The 27,992-nt window shown below is 41.4% G+C and overlaps 1 protein-coding gene across 1 annotated transcript in view; it reads left to right on the plus strand.

Moving 5' to 3' along the window:
* Positions 1-27,992, plus strand: part of dnah7 (dynein, axonemal, heavy chain 7) — a 614,695-nt gene that overhangs the window by 202,954 nt on the left and 383,749 nt on the right. Inside the window, exons 23-30 of the mRNA XM_078551851.1 lie at positions 4,600-4,709; positions 13,121-13,289; positions 13,385-13,487; positions 18,322-18,449; positions 20,268-20,480; positions 20,609-20,707; positions 22,313-22,561; positions 24,230-24,379. Of these exons, the coding sequence (XP_078407977.1) occupies positions 4,600-4,709; positions 13,121-13,289; positions 13,385-13,487; positions 18,322-18,449; positions 20,268-20,480; positions 20,609-20,707; positions 22,313-22,561; positions 24,230-24,379 (1,221 nt within the window). The remainder of the gene's footprint in view (positions 1-4,599; positions 4,710-13,120; positions 13,290-13,384; positions 13,488-18,321; positions 18,450-20,267; positions 20,481-20,608; positions 20,708-22,312; positions 22,562-24,229; positions 24,380-27,992) is intronic.

A 27,992-nucleotide genomic window follows, 5' to 3' on the forward strand; every position in this document is an offset into this window, starting at 1 on the left:
TGTCACACTCTGGGCGGAATTGCCCCAGGTTTGCACTAATGCAGGAAAAGGGACATTTCATCCGCCAGCTGCAATGGAGTTTTTTTGCGATATCGCCCCATTCCAGGCGCGTGCCACATTGTTAATAAATTAGGAATCTAGGAAACACGTTGGGTCACTGGTGGGCGGCCTCTGATTCGCCCACTCTGCTGCCACCTCAGGCCTTCAGTAATCCGGGCATCCCTGCACAGAGCTAGCACTCTTCAAGGTATTGGAAGCTGCTGGGAATGATGGCTGCCCCTAAATTTAGCGATGTCTCCCTTGAGCGCCTACTGGACACAGTAGAGGCCTGCTGCAAAGTCCTCTACCCCCACTCTGGGTGAAGACCAGCAAGAAAGGTCACCAATCCAGCATGGGAGATGGTGACAGCACTGGTCAGTGCCAACGCCCTGCAAAAGAGGACAGCCATTCATTGCAGGAAGAGGATGAATGGCCTCATCCGCCAAGGTAAGTCAATCACCTCATCACTCTCAACTCTCACATTCAAACCCATCACACACCCACAGGGATCTCACATCTCAAGGGACAACACCACTAACTCTCACACACACCCTCAAATCTCCATCAGGCACATATCCTCTGGAGTTCGTGCCCTCATCCCATCCATGGCTCCGCTCACCAGACAAACATTCCACGCAGTGCCATGCATCTTGCTCACACTCTTTCCATCTGTTTTCATGCAGGGGAAGCTGTCTCACAACAGCAGGGAGAGGTCCCAGACTGGGAGTGGAGTGGCCCACATTAAACCCCCACTCACTTTGAGGAGCGTGCCTTCGCACTTATTGCTGAGGACGTGGACTATGCCTGCAGCGACAGTGAGGTCAACGGCGAAAACCCATGTGAGGATCCTGCACCACATCATCCCTCTCTCAACACAGCTGTGAGTGCTCTCTCTCCTGCTTTTGACTCTGCTGACATGCACTAATTATCTCTGCTTTGGTTCATAGGGAGCTGTGTCAAGCGACTGACACCCTCAGCCAGCCAGTCCCTCAGCTTCATCCATGTCCTTACAGTGCTTACCCATACCCTCCACCAACACAGAGACACACACCTCAGTGGAACCTATATCTAGAGCATGCTTGGGTTCACAATCTGGTGGTCACCTCATGGACACGTATCCGCAGCAGGAGGAGCCAGTTTCAGCCGAGCTCTCTGGCACTCAAAGGACTGCTGGGAAAGAGGCATCTGTGAGGTCCTAGTCAGATGACAGGCCTCTGGACTGGGCCTTCCAACTCATCGCAGAGAGTCAGTAGAAGGTGGGTGAAAATCACACAAAGCTGTTGGAAGCCCTCAACAGAGTGGCATGCGAGTTGGAGGAGTGCCTCCACCTGCTCTCTGATGAAGTGGTGCCCACATGTATGGAGGTCTCCATGGGGAGGATGCCGGACACCATGGAGACCCTGGTCCAGCAGAACTTGGAAATGCATGCAGACCTGCACTCCGTTGCGGTAGCCATGGGTGAGTTCTTGCAGAGGCAACACGAGAGGGAAATGGGGCACCTCGATGTCCCTCCAGGTGCTCCCCTCAAGGAGTCAGGCTGGGGACATCAGGCACCTGAGAGGAGGAAGAGTGACAGCTGGACATCCCTGGGTCATCCACTCAGGAACCTCAGGGGTTGTCCTTTCCCTCCGAGTCTCCTTTGCCTGTGACACCCTCAACCACGTCCTCTGTCACCACAGAGGGAGAGCTGGCCCACAGTAGTACAGTCAAAGCAAGTCAGGTCCCTCAAGGCCTCGGCTCTCTAGAGGACCCATGTCGAAGTCATCAGAGGCAACTGGGCTAACCATTGCACAGGCTGTCAAACCCCTCCTGCAGATGTCAGAGCAGAACCTAGAAGAAGTGGTAGGCCTAGAAAACTTAAGAATTTCTGATCACAAGTGGTTGCACGGATGAACACATTTTGTCACTTTACAATCTGAAAATATATTCACTTTCACTGAGTAATGTGTAATGGCGTTGTTCAGCTTCACTGACAGCCTAAGCAAGTCCTCCCCCTGCATCTGCCCCCACTAGCAATTCAGTTGCACACAGTCGGACCACGAGTGATTCTGGAGGGAGAAGTGTGTGCGTGCATGTGTGGCTGGCACTTTTGGAGCCTTGTGCAAGCATTTTCCCACACACGCGGAACCTTCCTCCATCACTCTCATCTCTGGCCTCTGGTTATCATTACCTACATGACTACCCTGCTCTATTGCCTTGTCTTTTCTCATTAATTTACTACATCTTCCCCAACTATCTAGCTTAAAGTCCTCTCTACCACCCTAGTTATGTGACCTACCAAAACACTGATCCCTGCACTATTCAGGTGAAGACCATCCCCATGGTATAACTCCCTCTTTCCCCAATACTGGTGCTAGTACCCCAGGAAATGAAACCCATTTCTCCCATACCAATCTTTGAGCCACATATTCAACTCTCTGATCTTATTTGCCCTATGTCAATTTGCTTGTGGCTCAGTTAACAATCCAGAGATTATTACCTTTGTGCTTCTGTTTTTTAATTCAGATCCTAGCTGCTCATACTCACTTAGCAGAACCTCTTTCCTAGTCCAATCTATGTTGTTGGTACCCGCATGGATCACAACTGGATCCTCCCCCTCCCACTGCAAGTACCTCTCCAACCCTGGGCAGTTGTCCTGAACCCTGAATAGCCTTTTGGACTCATGCTGTCGGCTGCAGAGAACTGCGTCTATCTCCTGACTATACTATCCTCTACTACAACTGCATTCCTATTTACTCCCCCCACTTGAATGGCTGCCTGCTCCATGGTGCCATGGTCAGTTCGCTCATCCACCCTCCAGCCTCCACTCTCATCTATACAAGCTACAAGCACCTCAAACCTGTTGGACAATTGCAAGGGCTGAGGCTCGACAACTTCTACCATCTAAATCCTCATACCAGCCACACTTGCAGTCACACTCTCCTGTCCTTGACCACAGACCAAATCAGAGGACCCTAGCCTAAGGGTTGAAATTGCCTTCTGGAACAAAATGCCCAGGTAACTTTCTCCCTCCCTGGTGCATCGCAGCATTTGAAGCTTACTTGCTAGAAGTGACATACATGTGGACCCGTTCTTCGCAAACAAAGGGAACATATTGATGTCTTGCATCTTTTTTGAATTACCTGGAAGCATGGAGAGCTTATATTTCCCCATTAATTTCTCCATGGCAATGCCTCGACCAATCAAAGTCGACACCCCTTTTCTCCTGTAGTATAAACTGTTCTAATTGTTTGAAATTTGGCATTCTTGTTTTTGCCCTGATGTGCAAGACAAAAAGATTCAGCAACATGTCTCTCTTTTTAGCAGTATTCAAGTTCTACACTACCAATGGACTGATTATATATCCACCTGCAACACCAAGTTCCTGCTCCTCAGTGACAGTTCACCCTCAACCACCTTGCTCTTCCTTTCCAGCATGCCTACAGTCAAAGTCCATCTCAGGTTTTACTCCAGCCTCTACATGTGTATCTAAAACCCCCAGGTCTAACTATGAGGTTGCAATCTGACCTTACACATCCTGTCTACTTCACTGTTCAAATGAGATGAGCTCGATTTTCTGGCAGGTGCAACGTCAGAGTAAAACGATAGACAGAAATCCTGCCCTGGCGCACTTCTGGCAGTGTAACAATACTGTTGAATTTCTAGTCTCAGCATCTATAGGTTCATAGTGGAAAGAGATGATATTCTGCAGATATTTCTTTATTCAAAAGATTAGGGAACAATGCCTATGATTTGAAATAAAATTACAACATTTTAATTGTATGGTAAAAATGATAGGTAATTAAGAAATACCAACCAAATTCCCCTGTTAGTTCCTTGGCAAATTTGATAACTTTGTTTCATTTGTTCATGGGATGTGGGCATCGCTGGCAAGGCCAGCATTTGTTGCCCATCCCTAATTGCCCTTGAGAAGGCAGTGGTGAGCTGCCTTCTAGAATCACTGCAGTCCATGTGGTTTAGGCACACAATGCTGTTAGGGAGGGAGTTCCAGGATTTGAGCCAATGACAGTGAAGGAATGGTGAAATAGTTCCAAGTCAGAATGGTGTGTGGCTTGGGGAGGAGCTTGCAGGTCATGGTGTTCCTATGCATCTCCTGCCCTTGTCCTTCTAGATGGTAGAGATTGTAGGTTTGGACGGTGTCGTTGAAGGAACCTTGGTGAGTTGCTGCTGTGCATCTTGTATATGGTATACACTGCTATGGCTGTGCATTGGTGGTAGAGGGGAGCAAATGTATAGGTACGTAGACAGGATTTCATCACACACTGGACTTGCGCCTCATCAATAGTGGACAGACTTTGAGGTTCAGGGAGGAAGTTACTTGTCTCAGAATTTCCAACCCCCTATTTGCCCTTGTAGTCACAGTATTTATGTGGCTGGTCCATTTAAGTTTCTGGTCAATGGTAACCCCCAGGATGTTGACGATAGGGGAATTCAGTGATGAAAATGCCATTGAATTGTAGGGGGATAGTTAGATTCCATCTTGTTGGAGAAGGTCATTGCCTGGCACTTGTGTGACGTGAATGTCACTTTTTGTAGCTACTTGTATTCTTTACTTTATAGGACAATGAACTTCAGACAAAAATGATCAATGCAGGTTTACCCTATGGTTATGAATATCTTGGAAACACTGACCGCCTTGTTATCACTCCACTTACAGACAGATGCTACAGGTGAGCTTTTTTGCATTTGGTTCTTGAGTAAACAAAATAGTATACAGTGTAATGAAATATTGCTCAGCTATTAATAAGAGTAAGAATATGATATACATTAGGATAAATTATATTAATCTGTTAGCCTACAAGCAAAATCAAAGATGTAGAAAACACAGTACCTGAATCCAGTAATTCCTAAGATATATATTAAAGTAGAATCTATAGTAACTTTTCCCTTCCCCACATAATCCCTGGTTTCACGTTTTAACAATAAAGCAAAACTCTATAATAACAAGGAACTATTCCCTGTAAATTGGGGTTACTCAGTGACCTTTGGTTAAGGTACAGGGTTCTAAATTATGTGTCAGTTCTGCATGTATGATTTTAAAAAATAAAATAGGTTTTGAAAAAGAAGATATCAACATATACCCAAAAGCATCAAATCATGAACACAAATAGTACTGAATGCATTTAATGGAATGTGCTTAATTATTTTCCTGACTAGATCGTCAACATTTGTTTCCAAAAACGGTTGCTTAGAACTTCTATTATGCACCTTCTCCACTCGATTAGATTATGGACAGATTCAAGAACTGCCTCCAGGGAATTGTCCTTCAACTATGGCATGATGGTTTTCATAACTTTCCATGCCATCCTACACCCTAAGAACTGCAGCGGTTCAAGAAGGAAGTTCACCATCACCTTGTCAAGGGAAATTAGGGATGATGGCCTAGCCAGCAATGCCCACACCTCATGAGTGAATAAAAAATCATCTGCCATCCTTTTCAGTCATCAGTCCCAATAGACTAAACTAGACCCCAGGACTAGAACATTGCCCAACAGTTTGACACTGAAAGGATGACATAATGACATGAAAACAAACCCATGGAACCATTGCTGGTGGAATTTATGTGGAGATATTGCTCTTTAAAGTTATTTCTCCATTTATTTCACTTGTGGGGAGATGTGTTTTACTGGGAGACAAGAGGGAGCAAAATACAGAAGAAAACTGCTACATTAAGCCCAAATTCCAAGAAAAAGTATTGCTTACGCATCATATATTTAATAAATGAAAATTTTTCCTTTTATTTTATCCTGTAAAACATTCTTTCTGCAATCCTCCTGTTACTTTGACCCATGCATTTAGAGTGTGAACAGCACACTCAGCTTCTTCTCAGCTCTATTAAATATTAGGAACAAACGCCATTTCCTGGCGACCGACTCCATTCGTCTTCCTGGCCACTGTCTGAGGCTGAACTATGTCGTTTTCAACCTTGGCTTGACATTGAACTGAGCATCGGACTCAAATCCTCTCCATCACAAAGACTATCTACTTCCACCTTCATAACATTGTTCATCTCTGCCTGTGCCTCAGCTCATCTTCTGCTAAAACCTTAATCCATGCATTTTTTACCACTAGATGTGACTATTCCAATGCTCTCCTGGCCATCCTTCATAAATTTGTGCTCATCCAAAACTCTGCTGCATGTATCCTAAAGCACACCAAGCCCAGTCAGCCATGGCCTTTGTTCTTTCTGATCTACATTGATCTCCCGGTCCTGCAGCAAATCTATTTTTAATTCTAATTCCTGTTTTCAAGGATGAGAATTGCCCTTCCATATCTATGTAACATCTGAGATCTTTGTGCACCCCCAATTCTAGTCTCTTGAACATCTCTAATTTTGATCCCTCCACCATCCGTGGCTGTGCCTTCAGCTGCCTATGCCTTAATTACTGGAATTACCTCCTTAAACCTTTCCACCTCTTCTTCTTTAAGACGCATCTTAAAACCTAACTCTTCAACCAAGCTTTTTGTCACCTGTCCTAATATTGTCTTAAAGTGATTTGGTGTCACTTTTGTCTCATCATGCTCCTTTTTAGTGCCTTGGTATATTCTACTATGCTAATGGCAATTATTTCTGTATTAATGCACAAGTAAAATACTGAAAATGCTGAAAATTTCAAATACAAGCAAAAGTGCTGGAAATTCTCAGCATTTTTCAAATCAAGGTTTACTTCAGCTAATAATTGTCATTGAATGGCATCACCTTGCACAACCCAGACCAAACATCCCCTGAGTATATCACTTAGGGCCTCCCCGAAATCACAGTGTTCAGTCAGTTGTTTCAATTTCACCATGTATGTAGCAATGGTCTCCAGGGCTCTAGCCCTCAAATTAAACCTGAACTTTTGCATGGTGACTGAGGGTTTGGGTTGAAATTGCCCCTTAACGAGGTCTACCAATTCACCAAAGGTCTTCAAGTCAGGAGCGTTTTGGACTGTCACTCAGATTAAATTATAGATTTTACTTCCACAAACGCTTAGGAGAATTGCTCTCTTCTTTTCCTCTCCTGTTATTTTGCTTGCCTGGAAATAGAACCTGAGATGTTCTACATATTGACATTAATCCTCTGTGGATGGTTCGAAGGGGTCAGTCCTGCCAAAATGCGGTATTTCTGGTGGTCTTCCTTTTCTTCTATTTAAACAAGATACTCACAGTCACTGGATGAGGGACAATGCCAGACCTGATTTATTCTCATTGCCAATTTGTTATGGACTTGATTTTCCAGACATGTTTCTCATTAGAAACATCAAACTTCATTTACAGGCTGTAGTAGCTGGTACATGCTTCCATCAAGCTTCACAACTAGAAGAAGAACTTCCACTCTAAGGTTCCCCGCACTTACAGCTGATTCGTTCACACAGTCATGTGATACTATACAAAACAATGAGTCTTCAAGCTACAGTCACTACATTCCTAAAGCTACAATTACTACACTTTCCTATTTGTTCTTCTTGCCCCTCCCCCATTTTACTGGCTTAAAAAATTGTTACCTTTCTTCCTTTCTTCAGTTCCGATGAAAAGTCATCGATCTGAAACGTTAACTCTGTTTCTCTCCACAGATACTGGCTGCTGTATATTTCCAGCATTTTTTTGTTTTATGTACTGTTCCCTATGTGTGTTTTCAAAAACTATAGAAAATGTTAGAGGCATTTTTATTGATCAATGATGTGAGTGACAGATGTGTCATGAAAATATAATAATTCTCATAATATTATTGTGATTTATTGAAAAGTGGGTTAATAGTGGGATTTGATTGAATTGGAGACAGCTGGCCTGGAGGCTTTGAGTCATCAAAAAAGAAGCTAGGTTTGAAATGCTAAGTACGTAAACATGCTGAAGTTTTAGAATGTGAGGTGTAAGGAAAATTTGCATTTTTAGATAAGCCAGAGTAGTTTGAATTTCAAAGAGATGGTAAGATGTTACATCTAGCTAGAAGAAGCTAAGCCAAACAGTGCGTTTATTTTTCCCAAAGTTACTGATAAAATTAGTACTGAGGAAGTTTTATATAATGAGAAAAGTAAAGTTGCAAGAGCATAAGGGAACAATGGAATTTGAATTAAAAGGGAGAAACATGTATAAAGGAGGTGAGGCTACGTGTAAGGGGAGAAGGAATTCTAAGATCTAACGCAAGTGTGAAAAGCCTCTAGTCTCTGTGCATCAAGTTGCTGTCTATAGGAACCGAGGCTGAGAAAACTCATTTTGAATTCGACTATTCAGGGTATTTGTGGCTTTGCCTGGGTCTGTTTAAATCTATTTGTTTTTACTGTTGCCTTAATGGGGGTGTAACTGGGAGTCAGATTAATTAAGGGTTTTAGGAGTTATTATAGTAGTAATTTGTAGACCTATGCATGTGCTTGAAATCTTTTATTTTGTTAATAAATGTTTAATTTAGTTTTGTAAAAAACTCTGAAGTCGCGGTAGTCTTATTACTTCTGAATTCAAGGCATGCATCTCGAAATAAAATACAAACTGCTAAACAGTTGTGACCATGTGATCCCCAAGTTTCCCTCGTGGATTTGATCTGCCTGGCACACATCATCTGCCACCTCATAACAGATGATTTGGAGAAGCCATTCTATTTCTGAGTCACCGATGGCCTGTATTGTTTTGCAGAAATCTGTTGAATTTTCAACCATTCACATTCCAAGCTACACTCTTTGAAATTATGGTGGTCATATTTGGATTTGGATTGGAGGCGTAATTATACCTAGAAATTACAACATAGAAGCAGGTCATTGGGCTCAATCAGTCCATAAGTATTTATTCTCCATGAAAGAAAGTAGTCCTAAATAATAGAAAGTATATTCTTCCCATAATCTTCCCATATGCCTTTAACCCCTTCTCTTTCATTGACTCACCAATTTACTCTTGAATGGTTTCTGCCTCAGCCACTGCCATTGGAAATTAATGCCACAGCCCTACAACTCTATGCCTAAAGAAGATTTTCTTGCTCTCTGTTCTAAGTTTCTTAGATTTAATCTGTGATCTATTGCCCCTCATTCTATACCCCTCAACTAGTGGAAGCAGTCTGTTTCAATCGACATTATCCCATCCTTTCAGCATTTTAGACACTTGTATTATATTGCCCTGTGATTTATGTTGTAATAACAAAACAAGACTATTTTCTGAAGTCTAATTTATTCTTAGCTGGCTGTACTCTAGCGAATCTGCATTGTATCTTCTATAATCTTAATATCCTTCCTATTGTGTGGACCCCAATTCTACACAGATAACTCCATCTGCAGTCTTAAGATTTTATTTAGACTTATCTTTACCCCTTGTTTTTTATATTCCATACGTTGTGCTAAAACCGAGGATTCCATCAGCTTTTTAAAGACTTTATCAACTTGAGCTGTTACCTTTAATGTTCTGTGAACCTATACCCCCAACTCCTTCTGCTCTTTCACTGCATCATGCCTACTTTCATACAAAGTATAATTACTACTGTTGTTTTTTAGAAAAATGCTTTGCTTCATACAAACTGATATCGAATTCCATCTGTTATTCTTTGTCCCATTCGCCTATCTAATTAGTGTTCTAATATACCATTAAGAGATTTCAACCTGGCATCACTAGATGGAAGTGTGTCATGCAATCCAGTTTCAGTTTCATTTTTGCTTTCGAACAGAGCACAGCACAGACAGCTTTGCTGCTGATGTGTCTTTAAGCTTTATGCCTTTGTATCAATGTTCCCATGTGCCTAGTCTCAGTAAATGAACCCACAACACGTTTGCACAATCTCTTATGAATGATTGGTGCCTTCTTATCACTATAAAAACACAATAATCAATATCCTTTTGTAACTCCTTTTAACTTTTAGAATGATTACATATATTTGGTCCTTTTTTGGTATCCTCTATAAATTTCAACAACAATCCCTTCAGGCCTCTATCCAATACTCAATGAACAGAGGTGCTCCAGAACAAACCTGGGGGCCACTATTATCATCCTAAAAAACTGCCCTTAACTCCTCTCTGTTTTCATTCCTCTAACCAATTTTAATCCAGTTTTCTATCCTTACCTTAATTTCAAATGCCCTCATGTTCTCTAATAATATCTCCTATGTGGTATTTTTCCAACAATTTTCCTAAAGTTCATGAACACTACAGTCACTACACTTCCCATCTCATGTCTATAGCCTCCTTAAAAAATGCGATGTGATTTATCAAGCACAATTATCCCTGTTGAAATTCTCATTCCCTCTTTATATTCTTTACGTATAAGATTCTGAAGGGGCTTGATAGGGTAGACGCTAAGAGATTGTTTCCACTAGAAGGGGAATCTAAAATGCGGGGCACAGTCTCAGGATAACGGGCCAATCATTTCACACTGAGATGAGGGGAAATTACTACACCCAAAGGGTTGTGAACCTTTGGAATTCTCTGCACCAGAGGGTTGACAGATTTTTGGTCTCTCAGGGAATCAAGGGATATGAGGAACGGGCAGAGAAGTGGAGTTGAAGCCCAAGATCAGTCAGGATTATACTAATTGGAAGAGCAGGTTCAACGGGCTATATGATCTACTCCTCTTATTTCTTGTGCTCTTGTATATCTCAAGAGTGTATCTGAAAAGTGCAGGAGGCCATGCCAGGAGCAGCACCAGGCATACCTAAAAATGAGGTGTCAACCTGTTGAAGCTATAACACAGGACTATCTGTGTGCCAAACAGCATGAGCAGCAAGTAATAGACAGAGCTAAGCAATCCCACAACCAACGGATCAGTTCTAAGCTCTGCAGTCCTGCCACTCCAATGGTGGTGGACAATTAAACAACTCACTGGAGGAGGAGGCTCCACAAACGTCCCCATCCTAAATGATGGAGGAGCCCAGCACAGCAGTGCATAAGATAAGGCTGAAGCATTCGCAACAATCTTCTGCCAGAAGTGCCAAGTGGATGATCCATCTCGGCCTCCTCCGGAGGTCCCCAGGATCACAGTATGCCAGTCTTCAGCCAATTCAATTCACTCCATGTGATGTCAAGAAACGGTTGAAGGCACTGGATACTGCAAAGACTATGGGCCCTGACTATATTCCCGCAATAGTACTGAAGACTTGTACTCCAGAACTTGCCGTGCCCCTAACCAAACTGTTCCAATACAGCTACAACACTGACATCTACCCGACAATGTGGAAAATTGCCCAGGTATGTCCTGTACACAAAAAGCAGGACAAATCCAACCTGGCCAATTACCGCCCCATCAGTTTACGCGCGATCATCAGTAAAGTAATGGAAGGGGTCATCAACAGTGCTATCAAGTGGCACTTGCTTAACAATAACCTGCTCACTGATGCCCAGTTTGGGTTCCGCCAGGGCCACCCAGCTCCTGACTTCATTACAGCCTTGGTTCAAACATGAACAAAAGAGCTGAACTCCCGTGGTGAGGTGAGAGTGACTGCCCTTGACATCAAGGCAGCATTTGATCGAGTGTGGCATCAAGGACCCCGAGCAAAACTGGAGTCGATGGGAATCAGAGGGAAAACTCTCCATTGGTTGGAGTTATACCTAGCACAAAAGAAGATGGTTGTGGTTGTTGGAGGTCAGTCATCTCAGCTCCAGGACATCACTGCAGGAGTTCCTCAGAGTAATGTCCTAGGTACAACCATCTTCAACTGCTTCATCAATGACCTTCCTTCTATCATAAGGTCAGAAGTGGGGATATTCGCTGATGATTGCACAATGTTCAGCACCATTCGCGCCTCCTCAGATACTGAAGCAGTCCATATCCAAATGCAGCAAGACCTGGACAATATCCAGGCTTGGGCTGACAAGTGGCAAGTAACATTCGTGCCACACAAGGGTCAGGCAATGACTATCTCCAACAAGAGAGAATCCAACATTGATGTTCAATGGCATGACCATCGCTGAATCCCCCACTATCAACATCCTTGGGGTTAGCATTGACCAGAAACTGAACTGGACTAGCCATATAAATACTGTGGCTACACGAGCAGGTCAGAGGCTGGGAATCGTGCGATGAGTAACTCACCTCCTGACTCCCCAAAGCCTGTCCAACATCTACAAGCAAGGCATGAGTCAGGAGTGTGGTGGAATACTCCCCACTTGCCTGGATGAGTGCAGTTCCCACAACACTCAAGAAGCTGGACACTGTCCAGGACAAAGCAGTCTGCTTGATTTGCACCACATCCACAAACATTCACTCCCTCCACCGCTGATGCACAGTAGCAGCAGTGTGTACCATCTACAAGATGCACTGCAGGAATTCACCGAGGCTCCTTAGACAGCACCTTTCAAACCCACGACCAGTACCACCTAGAAGGACAAGGGCAGCAGATAGATGAGAACACCACCACATGGAAGTTCCTTTCCAAGTCATTCACCATCCTGACTTGGAAATATATCGCTTTTCCTTCACTGTCGCTGGATCAAAATCCTGGAACTCCCTCCCTAACAGCACTGTGGGTGTACCTTCACCACATGGACTGCAACGGTTCAAGAAGGCAGTTCACCACCACCTTCTCAAGGGCAGCTCGGGATGGGCAATAAATTCTGGCCCAGCCAGCAAAGCCCCCATCCCGTGAATGAACAAAAAAAAATGGTAATTTTGTCCTTAGTTAAAGACCCTAAATTTTTCCCTCCCACAAACTTTAAGCTAACTGGCCTATAATTATTTATATTAGCTTTTGTTTCAATAAGAGGTTTGACACTGGTATCTGCCAAAATAGTGGATGATGTGGGACTGGAATGAAGGTTGCAACAGAGCCTTTTAAGTACTCCAGTGTACCTGTGGATCGACTATATAATAAGTACCCTGGGTTGCATGTGTTTAGAGGTAGAATTAGAGAAGCACTGTATTAGCTTGAACCTGAATAATGAGGCAGAAAGAAACTAAATCTGTATCTGAGTCAACTTGTTAATAATAATATGTTACCCTCTCACAACATTTTTCTGCATTCTGTTACTTTTATGTTACAAACTTGTATATGTCTCAGAAAAGTTTAAAGTTACAAAAGTGTACAAAAACACAGAAGCTTTTGAATAAAACTAAATTGAAATTATTAATATTTCCATATACATATATTTGTGAGCTCTGATGTATATATTTTTGGTCTTAAATAAATGTCCAGAACTTTGTTTGGTGCTTTAAATCTCCACCTTGGAGGAGCACCAGAAGGACCTGCTGGCACTGGTAAGACTGAGACGACTAAAGACTTGGCCAAGGCTGTAGCCAAACAATGTGTTGTATTTAACTGCTCTGATGGACTGGACTACATTGCCTTGGGAAAATTTTTTAAGGTGTGTATTATATCAAAATACAGATTCTTAATAAATTAATTTGAATGTACGAAATATTGATGAAATTTTAATTGCAAACTTGATTCTGATTTCAGGGATTGCTTTCCTGTGGTGCGTGGGCATGCTTTGATGAATTCAACAGAATTGATCTGGAAGTGCTTTCTGTTGTTGCCCAGCAAATTCTAACTATCCAAAGAGGTTTGTTAATTTGTGATTTTTAATGCATAGATCATCATTGAATTAAATCCATTCCCTTTTCTTATGCAGTAAAAATGGAGCATAAATTAAGCTGCTGTCAGTGTTTGTCAATGGACAGTTGTTTTGTCACTTCAGTATTTTAAACAATATTTTGTTGCATCCAATCTAACTTTGTATTAAATAAGAAAGTTATGATCATGATCCGTAAACCTCTGATCTTCAATTTGCATGTATCTTTTACTACAATTTATTTTCCAGTTACCAAAATGGAAACTTAAACTGACTCTGCTGTAGTTAAGTTCTATTCTCAGCTTGAAAGCAGAGCAGTGCACCTCTGACAGCAACCTTTAGCTTTCCCTGCTTAACTGCCTAACTAACTTCACCTGAAGTTGCTGTGACATTTGCATGTCAATGCTATTAGCCTCACCATTATTTTGAGAGTAATGTAAGTACATATGTACATACACACATACAAACAAATTAGGAGCAGGAATAGACCATTCAGCCCCTTGAACCTGCTCCACCATTTGATAAGATCATGGCTGATCTGAATATGGTCTTAACTCCACTTTTCTCTTTCCCTCATAACACTTGACTGCCTTGTCAATCTAGAATCTATGTAACTCAGCCTTGAATATATTCGATGACCATCCTCCATTGCTCTCTGGGGAAGAAGATTCCAAAAGCAAGGGAGCCTCTGAGAGAAAAGATTTCTTATGTTTGTACTCTTATTTTTAAACTATGTCCCCTAGTTCTAGTCCCACCCATAAGTGCAAACATCGTCCCAGTATCCACCCTGTCAAGTCCCCTGAGGATCTTATGTGTTTCAATAAGATCACCTCTCATTCTTCTAATCTCCAATGGGTACAGGCCCAACTTGTTCAACCTTTCCTCATAAGATAAACCCCTTCATACCAGATAATCAGTTGAGTTCTTTGAACTGCTTCTGATGCAATTTTATCTTTTCTTAAGTAAGGAGACCAAAATTGTACTTTGTACTCTAGATGTAGTCTCACTAAGACCCTGTACAGCTGTAGCAGAACTTCCGTATCTTTCCATTCCATTCCCCTTGCAATTAACAGCAACATTCCATTTGCCTTCCTAATCACTTGCAGTACTTCCATACTAAATTTTTGTGATTCATGTACCATGAAGGACACCTAGATCCTTCTGTACCGTAGAGTTCTGCAGTCTCCCCATTTAAGTAATATTCTTCTTTTCTATTCTTCCTGCCAAAGTGGACAGGTTCACATTTTCCTGCATTGTATTCCATCTGCCAATTTTTTGCCCATTCACTTAACCTATCTAAATCCTTTTGTAGGCTCTTTATGTCCTTTCAACAAACTACTTTCCTACTTATCTTTGTGTCATCTGCAAATGTAGCTACCATTCACTTAGTCCATTCATCCAAGTCATTGATGTAGATTGTAAATAGTTGAGGCCCAGCACTGATTCCTGTGGCACTCTACTAGTCACATCCTGAAAATGAGCCATTTATCCCTACTCCCTGCTTCCTGTTAGATAACCAATCCTCTATCCAAGCTAGTATGCTCCCCCAACACCATGAACTCTTATTTTTTGTAGTAACCTTTGATGTGGCACCTTATCAAAAGCCTTTTGGAAATACAAGTACACCTTAAATACAGCTTCTCCTTTATCCACGTTGCTTGTTGCTTCCCCAAAAAATTCTACGAACATACGAACATAGAATCAAGGAGCAGGAGTAGGCCATTCAGCCCCCAAGCCTCCTCCGCCATTTGATAAGATCATTGCTGATCTGATAGTAACCTGAAATCTGCACTCCACCTACCGCTGATAATCTATCACTCCCTTTCTTACCAAGAATCTATTCAACTCTGCCTTAAAAATATTCAAAGATACTGCTGCCACCACCTTTTCAGGAAGAGGGTTCCAAAGACTCACGACCCTCTGAGTGAAAAGAATTCACCTCATCTCCGTTTTAAATGGGCGACCCCTTATTTTTAAACAGTGATCCCTAGTTCTAAATTCTTCCACAAGAGGAAACACCCTCTCCATGTCCACCCTGTCAAGACCTCTCAGGATCGTATATGTTTCAATCAAGTTGTCTCTTGCTCTTCTAAACTCCAACAAGCCTAGTCTGACCAAGCTTTCCTCACAAGGCAATCCACTAATTCCAGGTATTAGTAAGGTAAACCTTCTTTGAACTGCTTAATGCATTTATGTCCTTCCTTAACTAAGGTGACCAATACTGTACACAGTACTCCAAATGTGGCCTCACTAGTGCCCTGTACAACTGAAGCATAACCTCCCTACTTTTGTATTCAATTCCCCTTGCAACAAATGGTAACATTCTATTAGCTTTTCTAATTACTTGCTGTACTTGCATACTAGCCTTTTGTGATTCATGCACTAGGACACCCAGATCCCTCTGCGCCTCAGAGCTCTGCAATCTCTCACCATTTGGATAATATGGTTCTCTTTTATTTTTCCTGCCAAAATGGACAATTTCACATTTAATAAATTAGTTAAACAGGATTTCCCTTTCACAAAACCATATTGACTTTGCCTAATCACATTATGACTTTCTAAATGTCCTCTTACTACCTCCTTAATAATGGATTCTAGCATTTTCCTTATGACAGATGTTAGGCTAACTGGCCTATAGTTTGCTGCTTTCTGTTTCCCTCCTTTCTTGAAATTAGGTGTCACATTAGGTATTTTCCAATCCGCTGGGTGCTTTCCAGAATCGGGAATTTTGGAAGACCACAACTAATGCATCTACTATCTCTGCAGCCACTTCTTTTAAGGCCCCAGGATGCAAATCACCAGGCCTTGGGGGTTCGGCAGCCTTTAGCTCTAATAGTTTTCCAGTACCTTTTCCCTGATGATTGTGATTATTTTAAGTTCCTCCCTCCCATTTACCTATTGTTTTTCAAGTATTTTTGGATGGTTTATGTGTCTTTCATGGTGAAGACCAACACAAAATACCTGTTCAATACTCCTACCATTTCCTTGTTTTCCATTCTTAATTCCCCACCCTCACTCTCTAGAGGACCAGCGCTCAATTTGGCTATCCTTTTCCTTTTTAAATACTTGTAGAAAATCTTACTATCTGTTTCTATATTTCTAGCTAGCTTTTTCTTGTATGTTAATTTCTCCCTTCTTATTATTCTTTTAGACATTCTTTGTTGATTTTTAAAATCTGTCCAATCTCCTGACCTACCTCTCATCTTGCTGAATTGTACACCTTTTCTTTCAATTTGTTCCTTATCTTTAATTTCTTTAGTTAGCCACAGATGGTGCATCTTTCTCCTAGGGTAGGATTTTACACGTTGGCGAGCGGGGACGGGGCCCGCTCGCCGATGCGTACAATGACATGCGGTGATGTCGGGGGGAACTCCCAACGTCACCGCGCCCCATTTAAATTTTCAGGTAGGCGGGGGCGCTGCGAAATCAGCTGCGCGTCCGCCGACCTGCCAATGACCAATTGAGGCCATTGACAGAGTCAATTAAGTAATTAAAGGACCTGCCTGTCCAACCTTGAGGTTGGCGGGCAGGCCAGGAGCCCCGGTGCGAATTAGAAAAAGCATGAAACCTCATCCACATTTCATTAAAAAAATTTTAATAAAGTTTTTGTGAAAATTATGGACATGTCTCAACTCATGTGACATTGTCACATGAAGGGACATGTTAGGGAAATTTTACTTCTCTATTTTTAGATTTTTTACATTTTGAGCCGATCTCCCTGAGGCTGCACTTAGCCTCAGGGAGATGTGTGCACTCTTTCGTGCGCATGCGTGAAAGAGCGCACTCTCGATTTTGAGATTCCCCCCGCCCCGGCCGCACAGGAAGCGCATTGCGCTTCTGTGCGGACATCACGCTGGGCGGGCCTTATTTGGCCTGCCCACGTAAAATGGCCCCTGATTGAGGGCGCTGATTGGAAGTGCGCCTGTGCGTGCCCGCCCTTCAACTTCGCCCCCAATGGGGGGAAAATTCAGCCCCCAGAGTCTTTCTTTCTCGCTGGAATGTATCTTTGCTGATGTGTTACAAAATGTCTCCTTAAATGTCTGCCACTGCTTTTCTACTGTCCGATCTTTTAACCTCTTTTCCCAGTTCACTTCGGCCACCTCTGTCTTCATATCCTTATAACTGCCTTTATTTAAGTTTAAAACACTAGTCATAGACCCACACTCCTCACCCTCACACTGAATGTGAAATTCTATTATGTTATGATCGCTGTTGCCCATTATTTCTTTCTTTATACTCTGTCCTATGGTGTAACTACTGTTAGGGGGCCTATAAATTACTCTTTTTACCTTTGCTATATCTTATCTCTACCCAAATTGATTCTACAACTTGATCTTTTGAACTAAGGTTATCTCTTACTACTGTACTGATGCCACCCTTAATTAACAGAACTATCTGACCATCTTTCCCTAGCTTCCTATCTTCTGAAATGTCAGATATCCTTGAGTAATCAAGTCCCAGCCATGGTCACCTTGCAATCACACCTCTGTAATGGCTATTGAGTCATACATAATTATTTCTATTTGTGCTAATAATTCATCTATTTTGTTATGCATGCTATTTGCATTCAAACACAACGCTTTTGATTCTGTCTTTTTACCACTTTTGCATACTCTGGCCTTATCTGCTGGTGCATTCTTAAGTTTGTATGCTGTCCCTTCCTGTCACACTTTGGTTATCATGTTTGTTGTTTGTGCAATAATTTAGTGTGAATTGATTTTTATGATAAGAAATATTATTCTGCGCAGCCTTATACTCACCAGTGATGTCTTCTTTATGTGTTCAGTTATATATTGGCGTTTTCTATTCTCTTTCTGTGCTGCAGGTATTGGAGCTGAGTCAGCTACATTGATGTTTGAAGGAACTGAACTGAAACTGAACCCAACATGTGCTGTTTTCATTACTATGAATCCGGGTTATGCTGGTCGTTCAGAGTTGCCAGACAACCTTAAGGTATTTCTGCATATTCCTTGACATGGTTTGGGTCAGCTAACAATGAGTTGAATATTATTGTTCATTATATGATTAATAGCCAACCCTTCCATGGTCATCCATAATACCTAAAGATACTGTAGATATAAATCAGATGTATAAGTGTTGATACAGCTGCCAGAAAATTTCAAACTGTATAATAGTTTGATAATGCTCCCTAACTGCATTGGAATTTAACTTTTTTTTTGATTTTTGGAAAGGTATGACAATTTTGACAACATTTATTTGGTAAATTATAAGCAAAAGTTTTTTTACTCTCTGGACTCGATTTTAACTTATCCACCTGCTGAACTGATGTGGTGACTTACCCATTGATGTGCTGTCTTCAATTTTAACCTATTTTGAATAGGTGGCAAATGCTGTCACTTGATGACAGTGGGCCTCTTGTTTAAAAATACAGTTGGGGAATCTGATAATGCTAACAGACCTATGAATTTAACTCTAATTTGAGCAGGGAAGCCTCTGTGGCCGTTCTGCCAGATAAAGTCATTTGAGAAGAGGACATTACTTGTAATTTTTTTTTTTAGCTTTCCTTTGTGGCAGAGCAAGACTGTTCCTCCAGGCCTCACAAGGAAAGTTTAGGCCTCCTCAACCTCAGAACTCCCTCCTACTCCGCCTAGTTTTCTATAGTGCAAGATACCACAGTCCCTCAGCTCTGTTATGATGTGGCAGAGGATGTGTGCCAGGCTGATCAACTCCACAAGGGAAACTTGGTCGCACTATCACAACGGTTTTACAATTTGTATTTATTATGAGAAGATGTGTGCATTGAATTCAGAAGTAATAAGTTCACCAAAACTTTTAAATATTAAAAAAATTAAAATGTTTATTAATAAAATATAAATGATTTCAAGGACATACATAAGACTACAATTATTTACTACTACAATAACTCTTATAATTCCTAATTAACCTGACCCCTAGTTACACCCCTTTAAGGCAACAGTCCAAAATAGATTTTAGATTTAAAACGGAACCAGCAAGTTAACACAATACCCACTTGACAGTGGAATTCCAAATGGCTTTTCACCAACTTCAGTTACATAGCAGACTCATGCGCACATGGCTGGAGGCTTCATTATATACAGCCTTTTATATATATGTTTCTCTTTTAATATGTAAATTCTATTGTTCCATATGTCTTTACAACTGTATCTGCCTCATAATTTAAAACTTTCATGTTGCCAATATTGTCAGTAACCTTTGGGAAAAATAAACACACTCCTTAGCCTTGCTTATATGGCTAGTTGTAAACAGACTAAGATCCCATTGAAATCCAAATAATCCCTTCATTTATCTAAAAATACTAATTCCCTTCACACTTTACACGCTAAGCCAACATCCATATTTACTCATTAGCATGTCAAGCACCTAGCTTCTTTTGATGATTTGAAGCTTGCACTCCAAATGTTACTAAATCACACAGACAGACCCAACTATACTTGCCCCCATTAACCTACTTCACGATAATCCAGAAAAAATTATGAAAATTGTTATATTTTCATCACAGCTCTCACACAGAAGCCGATTTCTGCTCACTTCCCACTAGTTTTGCTTGGGCAGTTGGTTGCATGTGAATGTTAAAGTTGCTGTAGCCCCATTTTACCAGGGGCAGCTGGGAATCTAACTGATATCTAAGGTTTCCCTCTAGAAACACTACTGGCACTTAAAATTCCACCTGTAAATTTGAAATATACTTGCATACTCTAGTATGATTTTTGTCATGAATGTATTACCATATTTTAACATATCAGTTATTTCATCATGAATATATTGTAGGCACTCTTCAGAACAGTAGCTATGATGGTACCAGACTATGCAATGATTGCAGAGATTGTACTTTATTCCTGTGGCTTTGTCAGCGCTCGACCTCTGTCAGTTAAGATCGTAGCTACCTATCGGCTTTGTTCAGAACAACTATCTTCACAGCCCCATTATGACTACGGGATGCGTGCAGTGAAATCTGTCTTAACTGCTGCAGGAAATATAAAGGTAATGTATGATGCATAGTTATCCTAATGCAGCAGATTTTGTGAGAAAAGCTTATTATGCCACATATATAATAAAATCTTTATGATAAATAAATTACATTGTACATTCAGCTTTTCTTTTGTACTTAGCTGAAATATCCAACGGAAAATGAAGAGGTTTTACTGCTGAGATCGATTATTGATGTAAATCTGCCCAAATTCTTGTCTCATGACTTGCCACTTTTTGAGGTAAAACCATCTTTCCTCTCATTTATGTTTTTAGCTTTGTTTTCCATTATTAATATTTTGAAAACTGTACAATAGCTTAATTGCAATATTAACAGTTGAACAAAAATGTGACTACAGTCAATTTGTTAAAAATGTTAAAGAATGCAATGCAAATAATCAGATGACTTTGTTTCAAACAACATTCTATACATTAAGGGGGAAAATTTGTTTGTGTAATACACACTGTCCACGCGGTGTTCTTCAATATTATCAATGTTCACACAAGAAGTGATGCTATGCAAATAAAATTTTGCCCTAAGCGTTGATGTAGAAAGAGATCATTTTTAATTCTTTCAATGTATGACAGCAGTAAAGAAGATTAAAAAAAACATAAGTTCTGGGGTATTAGTGGGTTTTTGGGTACTGGTTTGGCTGAAGCTGAAGAACTGTGTACAATTTTGGTCACTCTGAGAATGTCTTTGATGCTAGCCTTCGCTTCGGAGACTTGGGCTTGATGCCTTAAACTTACACAGAAAATTACCCCTTGACACTCCCACTGTTATTCATAAGCATTGGACTTGGGTTGGCAGTGATTAATAGTGGGAGCTGTATTGGAAAAGTCTAAAAATGTATTTAGAACTAAACCTGAACAATTGGCAAACCACCCCACCTCAAGGAACAGTTTATCAATGCTTTCCTCACCAGCCTCTCCATGTCCATCCTTCACAAACTTTAGGTGACCCATAAACTTTGTGCTCTGAATCTTTTGCACTTGGCCCCACGCTCTTACTAAATTAAACAGGTTCTATCTGTCACAGTGAATTGATTTTAGAGTCATCATCTTCTACTTTCAGATCCATTGAAAGCCACATCTTGCTCTTTCTGAGTTACCTTCTCCAGCTATTTGTCCCAAGCACATACTGTGGATTCCTCTAATACCTGATTACAACTTTTTTGCTGACATTTTCTGTTCCATCATTGAAGTCTGAGCCTTTCATGGTTTCCCTACCATAAACTATTCCACCACATTACCTTTCTCCCTACCTTTAAAATGCTCTCGTGAAGTTTTGTTTTCCTTCAGTCCATCCAGCTAAATTTCTGCATTTGCTCCTCAATGTCCACATCTATTCCTTTTAAGAGCTGACGTGTTACATGGAGGGCACTATATAAATATTAGTTACAGCTGCACTATTGTGAGCCTGTATATTTGCACGCATTGAGACTCTTCTATGAATGAACTTACACTTTACTGTGTGGTTCCTTTTGAATAAGATTACCAATATAATGCTTTCTGGGTACAGAATCTCAGAAAGCAATTTACATCATTGTCTAGTGATCTCCTGCCGGCATTGTTTAAATCAACTATTTGGACTAAATCACAGGCCATTCACTTATTAAGTCAAAAATTCAATTAAAATTATCTTTGAATCTGTAGAGATAAATAATCTGCCTGACAAAGCACAGTCACTTCTAAAGAAAATTAATAGACTTTCACTATAGCACATACATTGATGCTTTGCTGGTTCTTTGCGTACTAGAACATCATAGATTTGTTGAAAAGCTAGTAATCAGGCAGCAGTTTAACACGCATTATACTGTAGTAAATCATTTTTTTAATATTGCTAGGGAATCACATCAGATTTGTTTCCTGGAATAAAACTACCAAAACCTGACTACCGTGTCTTGCTGGAAGCAATCAAAGAGAATTGTGAACACATGAATTTGCAAATGACTGAATTCTTCTCACAGAAGATCTTACAAATCTATGAAATGATGATTGTGCGTCATGGTTTTATGATTGTTGGAGAACCATTTGGTGGAAAAACATCAGCTTATAGAGTTCTGGCTGGTGCTTTACATGATATTTGTGAAAAGGTAGAAATTAATATTGAATTTTTGTCTGGTGCAACTTCATTTATTTTATTGTTATCAGTCAGTTGTATTTTATAATGAATGTATTTTTGGAGCACTATGTAAGTTAAAATGAACATTTCAGTTACATAAATATATTAATAAAATGTAAATTGGAACAATGACATTAATCACAAAGAATGTTATATCTATCTATCATTTATCCAACAATATATGTTTACAATATAATACAATGCAGTGCAAACTGAAGGATATGGCCAAAACCATCCCTTAGCTTGTTTTACTTGTTCTTGGAATATGGGGGTCATTGGAAAGGCTGACATTTGTTGCGCTTCTCTAATTGCCCTTGAGAAGCTAGTGGTGGGCCGCCTTCTTGAACCACAGCAACCCGTGTGGTGTAGGTACATCAACAGTGCTGTTAGGGAGAGAATTCCAGGATATTGACCCAGTGACCCTGAAGGAATGGCAACATATTTCCATGTCAGGATAGTGAATGACTTGGAGGGGAACTTGCAGGTGATGGTGTTCGCATGCATCTGCTGCCTCAATGAGAAAGTTAACTATTCTAATTGCTAATTATGTATATTAATGTAACAGAAGATTCAAGCACACGGACCCTTTATTTCACTGGCATAAAATCTTTATAAACGTAATGGAAAAGCTTAATGCAGAGGACATTTGTAGTGGATATTTGCAACTGACATTCCAGATCTACCAGGAGACCTTTGAGAGCTTAACTCCTAATCTCTAATCAGCTGGGTAGCAGAGTTTAGTTAAGAGCAAAATACTGTGGATGCTGAAAATCTGAAACAAAAACAAAAATAGCTGGAAAAACTCAGCAGGTCTGACAGCATCTGTGGAGAGGAAGACAGAGTTAACATTTTGAGTCCGTATGACTCTTCATCAGAAGAGTCATACGGACTCGAAATGTTAACTCTGTCTTCCTCTCCACAGATGCTGTCAGACCTGCTGAGCAGAGTTTAGTTGGTGGAGCTTGGATTGCTGATTTCCCATGACCACCTGAACCAGATCACCTTGTTTCCCAGACATGAGGGGAACCTCCTCCTTGAGGCTTTTTGGACTCAAGGATGCTGCCCAGGCAGTCTGACTAGGCTTCCAGCAGCTCTATGCCTGCTCCACTTTCACTTCCCGGTTCTCCAGTCACCATCAGAGGCTTTGAGTTGCCCTACTTGTGGCCTTGGCTCTCATCTTGCTGCAACTCCCAAGTCCTGGACTTCTGCTCCTTGCTACTCTCTCACTTACCTCATGGCATCTGGTTCTGCCCCTCAGCCTGCCAATGCTCCCTGCACGGAGGGGCCCACAGGGACTGACCAGTTCCTGCTCAGTGCTCTCCCCCACCATTACCACATTAAAGAAGTTATTATGCATCAGATGTCACTGTCCTAAAATTAAAATATGTTGTTTATCAAATAATGGAAATATCAGTATCACACTGAGATCGTGAGTTATCTACTACTGTGTCATAATGGTGTGCCACATATCAGTATCCATCTAATACCATGGCCTTAAATTGACCAGTTTTGCCATTTGAAGTTTTTTTTTTTAAACGATCACTTAAAGTTAGTAATTAGGTTTCAGCATGCTACTCTTTACATCAATGATATCAGTCAAATAATTCTGTAAATGCTGCACTTATTATCTTTTGTCTAGGGGCTTATGGAGGAGAACAAAGTTCAAATCACAGTTATTAATCCCAAGGCCATCACTATGGGGCAACTATATGGGCAGTTTGATAAGGTGTCACACGAATGGTCCGATGGCATTCTGGCTGTTAGCTACAGAGCATTTGCTGTTTCTTCCGTAAGTACTTGTGAATTATGTTAATATACAGCTATAAAAACCAAATATTAAAGCCTATGCCATACAGGATGTTATGAAACCCTCAAACAAACATAATTCACTTTCACACTAGACTAATATTTCCAAACGTAGGTAAAAAATAATAAAATAAGATTTGCATTTGTATAGCAGCTTTCATAACCTGAGGATGTTGGAGGGCAGGCCTGCTATCCAATTCAGGCTGGTGAGTGGGCTCTGTTCCACAGGGCAGAAGCAAAGGGCACAGAGATCCAGCCCTAAGGAGGTGAGAACCCAAATACAGGGCCTATGGGCAGAGGATTAGTTCTCTTGGCATGTCTGAGCATCAGTGTCTCAGAAGGCTCAGGCTTTCATGGCAGGCTGTTGACGACATCTACAACCTCCTTGAACAAGGCTTCCTTCCCAGTGGACCACGTAGGCATGCATTGTATGTGCCGTCACTGGAGTGCTACCTCTCCCCTCCATCCCACTTCCTGCCGCTCCCCCCTGGCCCCGCACTTTGGATTGTTGCTGCGCCCTAAAGTTTGTGCTTCTCCTGAAAGGAGAGAAAGCAAAGAGATGTGTGCATTAAAAATGGTTTGTACTGATAGAAGGGAAGGACAACATTTAATGAGGGTGACTGTGAGGCATGGGTGTGAGAAGGCATTAGGATGAGGATGAGTCCGAGTGTTCAGTTGGAAATGTGAGGAAGTGCCTAGAGAGAGAGGAATGAGTGGAGCTGCAAGGCGTGTTGTTCTGAGGAGTGCTGTGAAGGAGAATGCTGAGGAAGTCAGAATATGGGGCTTCGTCCCTGAAAATATTGTGCCTTGAGGTCCTGGATCTTCTTGGCTCAGTGTCTCCAGGTTGGAGGAGATATGCTTCTGCTGCTGACTTCCTCGGCCACTTCAATCCAAGCTTGCTTGATTGGACAAGCTGTCCTCTTCCTCACGTTTGTCTGAAATTACAGGTCTTTTTTGAAAAATAACTTAAAAAAAATCTTCAACTGAAATTCTGGAGTTTAAAATGAGACAGAACAAAATGCTTTAAAATGCAAGACCACCTTCCAAGATGAAAGTGAGAAAAGCAAACAAGATCCCACCAAGGAAGTGTGAAGAGAGAGAGAATTCTGGTAATCTACAAACATCGAAACCCAACACTAAGGAAGATATTAAAAATGCAAAGTGCTGGACTTTAATCAACTGTAATCCTATTAAAACAGTGGGGAACTGCTAGCCAGCCAGGATGTGCAACCACCAGGCACTGTGGAGAACGAAAGATCCCCATCTTCTGTTAGTTTCTACTATCTTGAAATGTTTCAAAAGTTTCTGAGATGAAACATCAAAATATGATTCTTTGTCCTACATCAATCACTACAGCAGACACAGTAATCAAATTACTTTGGGATATACATCTACAGCAGAACTTTAAAAACTGGGCTTGCCAAGCAGAAGCAAAGGAATCTGGAGAAGCTGCTAATGCAGCAGTAAGGAACCTCTCTCTCTCCCTCTTAAGTAAAGCCCTATCTTTGCGGTCTAAAAATCCAGCACAAGAGATAATGAATGTTCATTGGAAAGAACCTCAGGATACACCATCTGAGAGATTTTCTGAAGTGAAGCATGCTGAAGAGATCTCTCTCTCCCTGGGAATAAGCGCAGCATCCGGTTCAAGAAATCAGCATACCCAAAATCTACCAATGAACTGGGATCTTGTAATAATTGCAACATCTTCTGCATCTACCTGCTCTAAGGAACCAGATAACTTAAATCAGCCACAACTTTTAACAATCTACACCTCAAAGACAAGCAAAGGACTTCTGACTGTATATTCTTCTAAATTTTATTTGGACTGTAACTTCCTTAATTCTGATACCTCCGTGTGTGTGATACTGCATCTTCTATTATTTCCTCTTGGGTTTAGTGGCTAATAAACTTGCTCTTTCTTTGACTCAAGAACACCTCGTTTGATTGGCTCCTTATTGTTCACTGCAAAGATAGTAAAAAATACATTTTGGATTTGGAAAAGAGATTTAAAATATTTTTTTGGTTGTGACCAACCGAGGAGGCTGAAAAGAAGTGAGCCAGTTCATCTTCCTCACCTGATCGTAACTTGTCCTAAGCAAACATCACCTCACTTCACTCCCTCAAATTCCACAGCAGGACCTCCAGGAAAGAGTGAGCCCTGCAGAGCAGCCTTTCCAATTCTCTTCTGCATTCCTGCTGGTGCTTCAGCCTCAAAAATACACATACGGTTGAGTTTTTCTGATCCAGGCCAGGGTCCTTTTAATTAGAAATCCTTCAATTAGACAGATCTGGCATGTGATCCTGTCCACCTTCTCCGATTGGCCATGGAACATGGAAGCAAGGTGCTAATATTGTGGCTTAATTAAAGAGCCACAGCAAATGATTCAGTTCAATCCTAAGCAGCAACCTCCTTTACAGTGCACAATTTCACTTGATTGCATTTTATCCACTCTCCTCTCCCCAGTATTAAGGATGGAAATAATTTTAAAGGATGGTTCTCCTCTGCTGCTGACTATCCTACCTCATAATGATGCATGTACCTGTATGCATATTTAGATTTCAAATATTCTTCAGATCCTTTGAAAGAGGTAATCATATTTTATAGCACTATTGGAGCTCCAGACTTTTAATTCTACGATTCTTACTTACATCCAGGCTCCTTTCTCCTGGAACAGCTAAATTGAACATAGGCCTGAATTTTACCTGCCCCTGACAGTGGACTTGGAGGCCATGTGGCTGGCAAAATGGTGCAGGAATGTGTTGGGGAGGACTGCCGTGCCTGACATCTTCTTGCTACTATGCCATTTTGCCAGCAGTGGGAAAGCAGGCAGATGCGCTGCCTGCCAGGAGCCTAATTGAGTCACTTAAGTGGCCAATTAAGGATCTCTTCCTGCCTCCGCAGGCATTTTGACTGGGTAGGTAAGATCTGCCACTGCTTGGGGAAACCATCCAGTGAAACCTGGCAGCCTCCCAATAGGCTCCAGGAAGGGGAGCCCTCCTTTTTGGGCACCTCTAAGGTCCATAGCACTACCTGCCCTCAGCAACCTCACTCTGCCTGATCTCCAGGGCTTGCCTGCCTGACCCCAGCTCCCCAGACCTCACTGGACTAGCAATTCAGAGCCCCAGGCTAATGCTGTGGAGACATGGGTTCAAATCCCATCATGGCAGTTGGTGGACTTTAAATTCAATTAATAAACCCAGAATTTAAAAGGAAGCTGGTCTCAATAATGGTGACCATGAAACAAATGTAGATTGTCATGAAAACTTATCTGGTTCGCTGAAGTCCTTTAGGGAAGGAAATCTGTTGTCCTTACCCGGTCTAGCCTACATGTGATTCCAGACCCACGACAATGTGGTTGACTCTTAAATGCTCTCTGAAATGGTCTAACAAGGCACTCAGTTGTATCAAAGCATGACAGAAAAGTCAATAAGGAACAAAACAGGACGGATCACCCACCGTCGACCTAGGCACTGGAAACGATAACACCCAGCCCTTACTAACCTGCAAAGTTCTTCTTACTAACATATGGGGGCTTGAGCCAAAATTGGGAGAGCTGTCCCACAGACTAGTCCAGCAACAGCCTTACATAGTCATA

This window comes from Cetorhinus maximus, chromosome 11 (genome assembly GCF_964194155.1).
Source record: "Cetorhinus maximus chromosome 11, sCetMax3.hap1.1, whole genome shotgun sequence".
NCBI classification, from domain to species: domain Eukaryota; kingdom Metazoa; phylum Chordata; class Chondrichthyes; order Lamniformes; family Cetorhinidae; genus Cetorhinus; species Cetorhinus maximus.